The sequence below is a fragment of the Aythya marila genome (genome assembly GCF_965140915.1).
Source record: "Aythya marila genome assembly, chromosome: 3".
Taxonomy (NCBI): Eukaryota; Metazoa; Chordata; class Aves; order Anseriformes; family Anatidae; genus Aythya; species Aythya marila.
Window position 1 is genome coordinate 43,025,803 of NC_139044.1, and position 13,406 is coordinate 43,039,208.

Genomic DNA, 13,406 nt, shown 5'->3' on the forward strand with positions numbered 1-13,406 from the left:
TGATCCGCACTGCTGCTCACAACTGTGAGCACAGAGCCCGATTACACACCGCATTAGCTCAGGTCGCTGCACATCCAGGGCCCGGTGAGCAAAGGGCTGGGGGTGGTTCTCCAACCGTGACAGAGAACTCAAAGAAATTCCCATTTGGTTCATCACATTGATTGTCCCGGCCAGCGTGTGGCAGGTCTCACTGCAGGGGCCTGTAGCAGCCTCTTTGGGTCCCCTCTGGCTGCGGAGCACACTCGTGGGCTGTCAGTTCGGCTACCTGCAATTGATGAGGTGTGAGAGCCCAGGGGCACTGAGCATGCGAGACTCCCCCCCCTGCGCCTTCTCTGGTACAGGCCCACTGTAACCTCATTTAGGTTTTCCCCTGTGAGGTTTCTGCTCCCTTTGTGGATTCAAGTTTCCAACAGGTGATGTCTGAGACCCAGCACAGCCGCCCACATCCCGTGTTCAGCCCTCCCTCTGTTCTCGAAAAGAATGAGGCAGAAAAAGCAAGCAGTAATATATCTGACTGTATTTCAAAGTTGTTGATTGTAAACAAACTTTGTTGAAGAAATAAAATCACATGACAAGATATCAGAGTGATACTATAAATCCATTTTGTTATTGTTGCCACACTTCACATTTTTGGAACTCAGAATTTAGCTCATGGTGTACAAAACTTGTAAAAATTTATTGCAAGCGTGCCTTTGTGTAGAACAAAACTGGTGTCACAAAAGTAGTTCCCTGTCCCATGCAGAAATACAGGTGTGTAGGTCTCTGTGTGAAGAGGTCACACACCTGCATTTCCTGAAAGACTTGGCTGTTACAAAATTGCTCAGAGAAGTTCAAAAAAAAAAAAAAAAAAAAAAAAGGAAAAAGAAGAAAAAAGCAATTGCAGTTTATGCTTTACCTCTGGAATTTACATTTTCAACATAAATTTCTAGAATTTTAAAGAGTATGGAACTTGCAACAGAACTGCAGCCGCTGATGTGAGCACAGCCCATTGGATTCGTTTTGCAAGCACTCCGGCAGCTAAGGCCAATCTTCGTGTTTGGTGCAGTCACTGCATTTGATGGAATGTCAGTTGCACATTTTTAATGAAAAATTAAAACAAAACATGGATGGGAAGAAGATTCCTTTTCCAAAATTTCCATCGTTCGTGTCTCTCCTGTGGCACTTGAGACCCACTCCCTCGCTGTGTTGATGTACAGCAGAGCTTTGACCCCCCCGGTCTGCAGCTACCGCACGTGTACAGCGTGAGCAAGGGAGTGGAGTGAGGCCAGTGATGGAGCTACAGCAGGGCTTATGCAGCAAAAGCAGCTCTGCGGGGTGGTTGTGTTAAACATCAGCCTTTTATTTTTCATTCAAAGGCAGCAAGGGAGGGGGAATGCGCATGCTGGAAATATAAGTTGGAAGGGATCATTGGGCTCCTCTCCCTCTGCATGCCCAACTTCTCTGCTTCCCTCTGCCTCTTCCAGTGTGCTGATCCCCCTTAAAATCGTCATTTATCAGACCGTACCAATTAGCCTCACATATAGTGGATCGATCTCTGGCACAAATCTTAGTTTTTTTGTCTCCAATCTCACCCCAGAACATGGGGTAAAGTTATTTTTAATTTCTCTATTGAAATGCCAGGCAACGATTTGGCTTATAAATAGAGGCGAAGTCCAGGTTGCAAAAGTAAGTCTGAGACCTGGAATACATTTTCCATCAAATGAGTAACTTGGTTTCATGGAGAGGTGTGAATTGTTCAGCACTCACGTTTTGCACACACCTTGACACACTTTAGTTGGAGCACAAGACCACAAAGTTACTTTGACACCAAGTGGGTCAGGGTTCTGGACAGATGAACCTAGTGTACGGGGCTTTGCTTTACTGCTTCTAGGATTTTTGGTAGGTAGTGGAGTTAAGTGCTCTGTTTGACATTCAGAGCATGCTGTACATACTTGAAGAGCAGAAGCATTTGCTAGCTTCTTCATTTTAATGAACAGATGTGCCAGGGCTAGAAGCAAATTGTATGGGCCTGGCATGTTCCTTTCCCTAGTAAAACTTAATTTGGCTCCCTCCGGAGTCCCCGTCCTTACCAGGTGTGAGATCAGCCAGGCTGTTTCTTTTTGCCTCACATCTGTTTGCCCAAGGAGCTTGGATCCCAAATTGCACTCATCTCTCCCTGTTTGCTTATCTGATCAGGTCTTGAATGTCACAGCCCTATAAGAAGGTGTTACGGTCCTTTACCACTAGGTTCTTCATCCAGATCCCCGAAGCACTCCGGGATTGTTGCATTTACATCAAATGAGCACTTTTGCAGAGTGATGTTTTTTGATGGATAAGGTTTTTGCACTAGACATTGTGTGGACCACCTTGACATCTACTGCTAGCAGTTATTACTTCAGAAGAGTGACACAAAAGGGATTTACCACTTAAGGCCTTTTCGTGATACCTAACAGCTGCTCACCAGACCCATCAGAGTGGTGAGTGTGTGAAGGGTTTAAAAAACCCAAAAGCACAACTCCCCAGCCCCACAAAGGAAATCCAATCCCCTCTCTTTGACAGCGATGCAGAGCTGAGGAATGTTTCAGCCATTCCACTGGGAGCAGCAGGAGGGTGATGCTGAGATCTGCCTTGGGCCCACACGAACCCGATGGGGCAGCATTAATGGGGCAAAGCGGGCAACACCGTCACAGTGGCTGCAATTAGTATAGGCTTCCGAAACAATACCCTGTTTCATCGTCGATTTGCCAGGTAGCAGGAAGGATCAGCAAAGTAATACTGTAAAAGCAAAGGGAAAGGCCAGCTCTGTGTTGTCACCTCTTCCAGACTGACCGAGAACTAGTGGGATGATTTGGCTGGGCGTGCTTCCAGTGCAAGGAGCAAGGGAAGCAAAGCGTAGGACAGGGAAGCTCTTCAGGGCTAGATTGCTGAAGAGAAAGAAAAGGCTCTCAAGAGGAGAGAAGAGACCCTTTTTGTACAAAAGCACAGATATCTTCAGCTGTTCCCCCAGCACTGAGATGCTTATGCAGGGGTTTTTCCAGTTTGAGTTCACAATGCTTGTGGAAGGAAAGGTAGGTTTGGGAAGAGCCTTTACAAGAAGGAATATATACCAAGTAGCACTGGTGGTAGGCTTGCATTTGAGCAGATGATGACATGATCTGTCCGTGCACAGTACCCTAGTTAATGACAGGCCACGTACACAAATGTATTGAACTTGGAGTTCCTCGCCTTCCACATCACTGCTAACATTCCTTTGCTGCTTGCACGTTTTTTTCAACCAGACTGAGATGAGCTCTTGTTTTACAAATCACTAATTTCACATCACTCACAGCAACGAGGAAGTGCCATGGCAAGCTCCACTACAGAGATGGCTGGAAGACTTCACATAGTCTGAGTAATTATTTGTTTGGACTTCACATTGATGACTGGAGTATAGCACAGCTTCAGATTCCCTGTGTATCTCCTCTAAGCTCCTCTAGGCAGGCTGGGCTGCTGTTTTATTTGTTTTTTTCTTACCTTCATGACATCTTGGTTTTGACGCATGCTGGCCTATGTGGAGCAAAGAACCTGCGCTGACAAAGTCCTACAGCTCCTGCTGAAGAGCAGGACGATGTCTGTCATGCTTTCATCTCAAATTTGGAAAAGTGCATTTGAACAAGAAAATGCAAAACATGGACTTAATCAGCAAGACTGCAAGCTCCACTTCACAGTTTCATCACCTGTGCTGTGCCTCAGTGTCTGATTATGGAAGAGGAAGCTCCTGTCTGAAGGGATAATGACGGCTGATAATTACCGGTGGTGTTAAGAGCACTTTCCAATCCTTGCATGGAAAGAGGCAGACATGCAGAATTACCAGTGCAGCATAAACCCCCACTCACCTCTGCAATCAGCCACAGGACTAGTGGATGCTAAGACATGTAAGACTGAGCCACTGGAGGCCCCCCTCAACACCAATCAGCTAAAGACAGACTGCTAAATAAATGGTAGAAGAAAAGTAAGATCTCTTCAGGAAAAAAAAAAAAAAAGCCACATAAGTGTAGCTGAAGGTGAAGAATGGGAATGCTGTTTTGAGTTGCTGTTCGTAATGTCAGTCTGGAAAGAGCTAAATTCATTTTTCTCTAGGAATTGTCTGAAGAAAACAAAGTTGTACCCATTCAGTGACATCGGACATCTTTAAATTGGCATACTCAGACTACCTTGCAAATGAAGATGGGCCGGGGCTAGAGAAAGGAAATGGAAAACAGAGACAAGATGTTTTTCAGTTGTGCCCTAGTGTCGAGTGCACAAATGGGCTGAAGTAAAAAGTGGCAGAGTTTCTGCAAGCCCTTGAAGCTTTTTTCAGCTAAGACATCAGCAGTGGAAACCATTTCACAGTGGCTTCTAAGCTCTTGTGAGTGTTATATTACACACTGGGAAAAGAAATGCTTTCCAAGAACAGCTCGCGGCAGGACAGACATTTCTTGAAAGAAGTCCTGTGCATAGAAGGTGGTCAGTATGTCTCACTGATGGTCTCAGTTCTCTGAAACAAAGTTTGCATACCACCAATAAACTGTTTTCAAAAGTACAAGTGAAGGAAAATTCAGTTCATCAGGAGAGACATGAGCCTTCCCAACCCCATGTCTATTTCAGCTTCAAACTCTTATTTCTCCCCCTGGAAAAATTTAGAAAAGTTCCTCTGTGACCTGTTTGGCATTTCCATTGTCTTTTAACTACTGTTGAGCTTTAAGATCTCTTACCCAGATTGTCTCAAGGATACAAAAAAATAAAGGAAACCAAAAAACTTGGCATCATATCACAAGCCATTGCACAATTAACACACACGCACACACTATAACTAGCATCCTCGCACTACTTTGAGACTAAATTCCTTCTTTTCCTTTAACTAGGGAGAAACTTTAGTGTTACGAGCAGGTGGGGAACCAAATCTGAGTGAGCCAGTTTGCAGGAAAGGAAATGCTACCGAATCTGAGCTGCAGTTAATAAACCTTTGCTCTTCTAAAATGATGAAATTTCTTCCTTAATTACTTTGCCTTGTTTGTAGGAACTTAGAGAAAGTGCAAGACGCTTTTTTAACAAGGAAAAATCCTAACTTTCCTCAACCCTATCCCCTCCAAGTCAACAGCTGGAGAAGATAAAGTTGAACAGTTATCTGTGGATATAGACTATGCTTTGGTGGGTTTAAGAGCCCAAATTCAGGCATTTTGTACATATAAATATATAGAAATATTTTTGCTTATTTATGGAATGTTTGTGCATGTTTAGGGCACCAGTTCAAAATGATGAGGGATGGTTAAGGCTAAGAAAATGAAATTCATTGCAAAGCTATAATTTTGTCTTAACGTTTCTCCTTTACAAAGGAGACTAAAGCATCTTCCCTGTAATAGTCAGCCACTGTGTAATCCCCCATCAACTCCAATTCTAGGGAAAACTACTCAGGACCCAGTCCCTGAGGCAAAAAGCTAGGACCTCATCATTTGAGCTCAAGTAATCCACATAATTAAAAACATAACTTGGTGGAAAAAATAAACATTCGAAGGCCGTGGGCCTACTGACACCTGAAACTGAAAAGGCATTTTCTGAACAGGAAGGTGTAGAGCCAGGCCTTTGCGCATACACAGCAATGTAACAACTGGCAAAGGGCGCCAGATCTAGCTCCAGGGGCCAGGATGTAGCTGGAGAGTGCTGTGTTTGCTCCTCGGAGGCACGAAGTGGCTCCCAGGAGGTCATGCAGGCCTCTGCATCTCTGCTGGGGGCACCTGCATCTTGCACGTGCTCTGGCTCTGCGGGGGTTCAATGCAAGGAGGCCGGGCTCCCAGCAGCTACTCTTTGTTCCAGTTGTCAGACCAGCAGAGTTCTTGCCAGACCTTTCCTTGCTGCCCTAACTCTGACCACTCAATAAATTTGCAGGGCTTAATGATGTTGTAGTTACTCTTCCTGCTGTAATGAAGTCTGGCGTTGGCTGAGCCAGCAGTAAGAGTACCATTTGTCTTCAGGTACCTCTGTGGAGTTTCCTAAGAAGCGGAAACTTGGACGTTTGCTGAACTTTTGTTTTTCACGCCTCATGCTAGCCTCTCTTCCACCCTTGAATATCTAGAAGCCTGACAAGAAGCAGCCATGCCACATGTTCGGTCTGGAGAGGGGTGGCCTCAGTTCCTGCTGGGACAAGATTTGAACTCATCCTTGGTCTCCTACATAGCCCGGCACTGCCGAGGACTAGAGCAGTACAAACCGTCTCCTTCCTCCCGTGCACAAGGTTGTGTCCTTCCCCATGCCTGTCTCCTGGGTGCAGACCTTGTGGACTGAGAGGTGAAGGGGGTGCTTAGGGAACCTGCTGGCAGGCAGGGCAGGCTGCGTGGGGCAGTCGCCAGGCTGTACTGCAAGCAGAACCACCATGGACCTGGCTGTCCCCTTGATTTCCCTGCAGCCAGGTGAGATCTGCCTAAGTCTACTCCAAAAAAATAGGACTTTGGTGGAAATCGAAAGCTGTCAGTGCAAGAATGCTCTTTGGGCTAGTCAGTAATTTACAAGCTCCTGCTGGACTCTTCTGCGATGATTTACAGGCTTTGCGCTTGCACAGTGCCTTGGCATCTCTAATAACCATAAGAGTGAAATTTGGAGAGTTCAGAGGGTACTTGGTCGCCTCTCTCCAGACAGAAACATATAACCTGTGGAGTTACAGACTGATAAAGAAATAAATCAATTGCTCTATTCCTCTTAAATCAGCCCAAGTCATTCTTTGGTAACACCTTCCAGAAAATGCCAGGCTTGTGGACCTAAAACTAGCTGGTTCTTTAAGCAACGTAGCTGTGCCCTGTAAGTTAATGCCATTCGGTTTGTTTCCATCACTGCTAACCTTTAGAATATGGAGCTTTTTTGTTGATTGAGCTGTAGACTGAAATTAATACCGTGTAGAGGGCAGGGCAGCATTTCACCTCCATGTCAATTCTTTCCTGTTTCGGTCACACTCCCCTATCTCTCTCTGTTGCTTTCCAAGGCTTCAGTGGCCTTCAGATTCCACCAACACCAAACCAGCCACCGGCACCAGCTCACCGTGATGCTCATCCTCTACAGTGCTACTAAGAACAGGTGAACCCTTTGAGCTTGCTCTGTTTTAGTTAAGTTTAACATCTGGTTGCAGTCGGACTTCTTTCTTTTTGTAAAACACAATGCTATGCTATTTTGCTAAACATGTAATCTGCTTAATTACAACTATTGTGGCAAGCCTGGCATTCTAGTAAGAAGAATACTTATAGAACATCCCGCAGTGATGATGCAAAACACACTGCTATTACTGAATTATTTTTTTCCTGCAAACTGTGTGCCAAATGAAGTTCTAAAATGGACTTACAAAAGGAAAAGAAACAAATTGTTTTTCCTAAAAAACTTGAGCCCATTATGTCAGACTTTTAAGCAACATGTAAGATACAGTTGAAATAAAAAAAATATAATTGTTATACTCTCATTTTTGATCTGTATACTGACCGTGGCAGTTACGATGTGAGGCAGTATTACTTCACTCTCTGGCTGTGTATAAAATGTTTCATTTCATCCTGGTTTAAAAAAAAATCAATGTCACGTTTTTCCATTTTAAATTCACTAATGTATTTGGTTACTTCTAATTTTGCTGTGTTCTAGCTGGGATCAAATTTCCTTATGCTTTTTTTTTTTTTTTTTTTTTTTTTAAGAAAACAAAATGGAAAGAAAAAGTTTAACCAGTTCTCAGTTCCTGGCTGCCTGCCTTAAAGGTTTTGCTTGTCAATATACTTGCTTAAGTGTTCGTGTCTCTGAACTGCTTCTTTTAGCACACTGTGAGGACAGCACTGATTCCCTACAAGGTGGTAGGCACTCTCAACCAGAGCCCATGGTGCAGACTTACATTACTTGTCCCAGAATTGAGTAACTCCAAGTAAGGTGTACAGAGTTTTTTGCAATGCCCACCTGGGACTGCTGAGCTATCTCGGCTTATGACAAGCTCTTAGCCCAAGAGGGACTTTACAAGATGACCCTGTTCGACAAATAGTATTGAGAGATAACGAATTTAAGTCCATTTCTGGTGTACAGATACCCACAGGGCATTCACTTATGCAATTTTTTGTCAGCTTTTCTTGTGGCACTTTCTGTAGAACATTTACATCCAGCTGCTACTAGGAACAAAGTTTCCACCTCTCTAGTGGCATCACTTGGCATTTTTGGATAAGGACAGCACTGGTGGTGTCAGAAGTTCCTTGCTTTGCTGTTCCAGGTGTGGTATCTTCTTCTGCTTACCTTCCTCCCCCTGCCTATGCCACCAAGAACATTGCATCAATGGGAGGGTGAGGTGTCTTCCAAGCCCAGGAGCTCCTTTACAAGTCTTTCACCGAACTGTGCACGGCTATACCTTGTCACGTGGTAGGCCTCTGACATTTTGTAGAGGATGTAGGCATTGTTTATAGCGATGCTGATGGCAAACCAGAACACTTGTTGCCAGGTCTTGTTTGGTTTGTGAGAAATGAAATACCTAGAAAGCCAAGAGGGAAAGAAGAAGGAAAAAAAAAAAAAAAAAAAGTGGTATTCAGCCATCACTTCCATCTGGGAGGTAAAAAATAACCCTGGAAAAAGATTCCTGCAGTCCCAACGGGGAAACAGGACCACAGCTTACTGCCAAGTGCAAGTATTAAATAATTTCGTACATTTGACAATCATTTACAGTTAGTTACCTGTTTCTTTGGTTTTGTAAATTTCTAGTAGTGACTTGCTCAAAGAGCCAAACCTCAGCAACCCTTCCCTCTGTATCGCTGCACATAAGCAAGAGTAATGATGCAGACTCCTAGAGCTTGCCTGTGACAAACATGCAAGTAACGGGAGCCGTGGGTCTGAATCCCTTCAGATTGTAACTTAAAATTGTGTCCCCCTCCCAAACTCAGGCCTATTATGTTGCAGTTCAGGGAAGACTGCTCATGCCTCTCCTCTCATTTATCTCGATCGTAAGTGAAGAATGATTTCTGCTGTTGTCAACAGCACGTGGGAGGATGTGGGGGTAGAGCCAGAGCGTGCAGTGCTGGTATGTGGAGCACCTCCTCTCCATAAGGCAGGAGAACTAGGAAGGACTGACAACCTTATATTTAGGTTCTGACTAATTCCAGGACTACCAGAATATTCTCTTCAGTCATAAGATTTCCCACTTCCCTACTTTTCATTTTTTTAGCAACCATTTAAATCTACTACCTCATCTTTTTCTTGTACTGCTTTCCTCAGACCAGATCCCAACACTGGTCTCTAACAACCGCCTCCTCCTCTTTCCTATCTTATGCTCCATTCTTGCTGCTTTGCTCAGAACTGACTTGGAAAATCCCTGCTGCTTTTTCTCTTTCCCCAGTTTTTAGCTCTTGAAATCTTCTGCACCTCACTGCTACTCCCACAGCCAAGCTTCACCACTGCTATTCTTGTTTCTGTTTCTCCCCATTACATCAAGAGCTAGCCAAGAGGCCCACAACTGGAAACCCAGAGCCAAAAAATCTAAATTCCCATGAAAGGCCTACATTCTCTCAGTTTACTTAGATCAGGTTTCCATCCAAAACTGAGTATCCTGTTCTTCTGGCTCAAGGTGACACAAATACCACCAGGACAGATAATCACCTAAACACCATATGATGATAAGGGTGGGGAGCTAGCCAGTCTGAGAGACTTGTAGACCTTTGCTGAATTCTCAAGCTAGCCTTGACTTTGATGTGGCCCAAAACATGACCAACCTGTTGGCTCATCTTCCCAACTCTTCTTACAGGTCATTTTCAAGATGGTAAGAACATAATGCTCTTAATTTTATTTTATTATTTTTTTTAACTGGTGGAAGGGGCCAAAGCAACATTAGCATGTTTTTTGGGATTATTCATAAAGGTGAAAGTCAGGGGAGTAAAAAATTCAATGTGTGCAATGATGTACTCATTCATCTCCTCACTCCTGCAGAGACTCCTACAACATGGCTGGCAATGCAGCTATCCCCATCGTGCAGAGCCAGCTTCTGATCTTTGACTAAAACAGGAGTTTTGTCAGAGATGAATTAAGTGAAAGTAGGACTGGGCTCCCAGCTGCCGCTCAACATGGAGAGCTCAACCAGTCCAGCCATGGGGAAGGAATGAAAGAAACATATCCACACACGGACATACACATCCTTATTCTCACTTACTTGCTGTATTTGTCGTCGTATTTGCAGATATAGCTAAGGTGAGCAGCAAATGCTTCAACAGCCAAAGGGCATGGAATTTCTCCACTTTTTCTCTTAATTATAACTCCTGCATCAATTAAAAACATAACAGATTTTATTCCACGTGATAGGTTTAGCAATTTAAAGATACATAGTTTATTATAAAATAAACGTTATTGCTAGTTTCTGTCTCCAAACTGGAAAGTGGTTCCTCTGTTATCTGTAACAAAGATGCTAATTTGATTTTTTTTCCATTGGTAGTATATTGAACAAGGGAAAAGGGAAGAAGAGGGATCATTATTCAGTCAGAGATGCTTCTACCTGCTTGCAGAAGGGAAGGATGAATGAAATAAACTTGCAGTACTTTACTGAGGAGTCCATTCCCTGATTTTTGACTTCACAGTCCTTCAGGGTTTCATGGTCGGCTCTCAAGGGACCGTCTCTTGCTCCACGCCTGTAGCTTATTGTCTAGTGGGGATCCCTGCTCTCTCCCAGGCACAACAGTATTTTTCTCTGGGTCTAGTGAAGCACAGGCTTGGTTGCATCCTTTCTCAGCACTGTTTCAGTACAGATACAGTTCTGGGCTTTCTCGTTTCTCCAGCCTTCAAGCTCCCATTGCCTGGATTCTGCAAACTCTTTTACAATTGCCCTTAAAATGCTCCTCATGGTTTGATTGCAGACTTCACCATTTCATTCCTTCAGCTGGAAGTCTCACTCCATCCATTATCTCTGTCAAGCCCCCTGTGCTGTCCAGGCTGGCAGGCTCTATTTTGAAGCAAGACTTATGACACATACTAAATGTCATGCTACATCTGAGCCGTGCAGCAATTTATTTCAGTTTTTTAAAGTCTGATTTTTCAGGCGTCCAAAACGATACCGCCTCTGAATTGTTCAACAATTCTCCTTTCAACTCCATACCCCCAAACTGGGTGTAAATGTTCTTCCTCTCCTCCCCCTTCTCTCTTTCTCCCCCTCTTTTCCCTTCCAGAATTTATATTTCCTTTTGCAAATTGCTTTGTATTCGCGATCCTTAAAAATGCATTGTGATGGCAGCTATGTGGGCATCACACACTCCCTCTCACTTTTTATTATATTCTGTGCAGCATTCCTCTGTATTGAGACCATAAATATCTTTATATGCACATTATTTTTATAGCCGTTCCTGCGTTTGTTCTGCAGCCACAGGGCCATCCCTCCAGGGAGGCAACTGCTGGAGCCGGGTTGTTTTTAGCTGCAGGTCTCTGTGGCAAGCAGCCCCAAGCAAGCTGACTCACCGGCACCTCCGATGAGTTATTTCCCCTCCTGGTCCTCCCCCAGCAGCGCAGTGCTCCGTCCCTGGCAGCCCTCCAGGGGAACACACCGCCTGCTCTGCAGCCCCAGCCTGCCTTCGCCTGCGTGCTGCTCTCCCTGGTGCAGGCTGCTGGCATCAGCTTCGGGTTTGGTGTTTTTTCACCCTGTAAAAACTCGGTACCCGGGATCCTGAGATTAGCCAAGACCCGGGGGCTCTGTTGGAAAGTTTCTAGCCAGTACGCTTGTCAAGCAAAGCTTGGGAAATGGCAGCCTAAATGAAATAAGCAGAAAGACAAAGGCATGTGTGTTTGTTTCCTTAAATAGTTAAGTTTATGCCAATCCATAATTTTTGGAGCTAGAATCCTGCTTTTTTAAAGTGAAGGCTCAGTAATATCAGCACTTACTTCCCCCTTGGCAAGCGCAAAGATTTCATAATATAATATAACAGAGTGGGCACTGCGTGTTCCAAGTGCTATACGGCTTTTTTCAGGACTTGAATTTGTTCCAGTTTTTTATCAGAACTGCAGCCAGGCAGGTTCGTACGAGGTCTCATGTTCATGGTCTTCCCCTCAGAGCCCCACTGGCCCCATGCTCCCTTTCACCGTGCTTGGACGTAACCCTGTGAATTTATTCCCACAAAGGACGCATGGAAATTCAAGGTTAAAATCCTAAGCTACCCTGTCCTCAAACATACTTTTTAATGTTAAGCTGCTTTCCCCAGACTTTCCAGTTCTGAGCCAATCTCTCACACTTCCAGCTCCTCCAGGGCTAAGAATCACACTGGGGCTTGCTCGTACAATAGTTTCATACAGCTGCAATGCCTCCACAGCATCTCCTATCTTTTTTCTTCCAGCTGCAGGGTCCTCAAGGCAGGGTGGGCAGAAAAGGTACAGGCAGCATGGAGAAGCTATTGAGAACTCCCTAGGGAAACTGCAGCCCTTGATACTGGCTGTGTCAGTAGGATTTTATTAGTAGCTGGTTCCTGATGCTGCTACTTTGCTCCCAGCTTTCTCATCATTACCGCTGTCTCCTCTCCAGCTGCCTCTCCATGCTTCCCTTGCCTCTCTTTAGCTTCCTGTCTAGTCCATACCCTAAGCGTTAAACCCTGTTTCTACCTCCTGCCACCCCAATCACTGGTGGGATGCTAACATGCCACTTGCAACTATTTGGTCCTTGCCTTCTGCACATGGGGCTCAGACTTCATTTTCTGTCCTTAGCTGTTGTCCATTTAGCATCTAAGCAGAGCGGGCTGGTGAAGAGCATCTCTGAAAGCTCTTCTCAAAAATAAGCTGCCTCTCCAAAAGATCTTGGGTTCAACAAGTTTCTGTTTAAGCACAATAAATAATGCCTGAAAGGAAGCAGCCCAGCCCCTTAACAACTTGCAGAGGAGATGCTGCTTCCAGCTCTGCACGCTGCCAAAGCCATGGGATTTCCAGGGTCTGCACTGGGCTGGGAACCCTACACAGCAATCAGGGCCCTGCTTCCCGAGCACTAGGGACCCTGAGGCTCCTCCCTGCAGGTCAGAAAGCCCAGGATTCCCCAAGTTCCTGGCAATCCTGCTGTGCAGCAAGTGAGCTTGCTGCCTGCCCCATTCTGCTTTGCACAAAAAAATAGAGGTTTTAGTTATTTCTAGACCATCGTCCTGGAGCTGCTGGGAAAGCAGACACCAGACCTTGAGTGGAAAAACAAAATGCAGCTGTGTCCCACAGATGGGGAGGTTTGGACCAGCACATCACCTGCTTTAGATTAAGGGTAATTTTTTACTCCCTGGGGGTCTCAATCTCTTTTGACTTCTCAATATTTCTGCAGAATAGGCAAAAGGGAAAAATTCAACTCAAGCTAAAGCTTAAGGGAAATTAAAAATCCTGCTGAATTTTGTTCTAGGCAGAAAATTCATACTTGTTAGCAGCGTAAGCAGGACTTTTTTGCAAGACCAAAGAAATAAGACTCATCCTTTAGC

The 13,406-nt window shown here is 44.7% G+C and overlaps 1 protein-coding gene across 1 annotated transcript in view; it reads right to left on the reverse strand.

The window, feature by feature from the left end:
- Window positions 1–7,206: 7,206 nt before the first annotated feature.
- PGBD5 (piggyBac transposable element derived 5) overlaps window positions 7,207–13,406 on the reverse strand; it is a 63,113-nt gene continuing 56,913 nt past the window's right edge. Inside the window, exons 6-7 of the mRNA XM_082757212.1 lie at window positions 10,139–10,244; window positions 7,207–8,473 (exon numbers count right to left, since the gene is read on the reverse strand). Coding sequence (XP_082613338.1) covers window positions 8,278–8,473; window positions 10,139–10,244 — 302 coding nt within the window. The 3' untranslated portion in view covers window positions 7,207–8,277. The remainder of the gene's footprint in view (window positions 8,474–10,138; window positions 10,245–13,406) is intronic.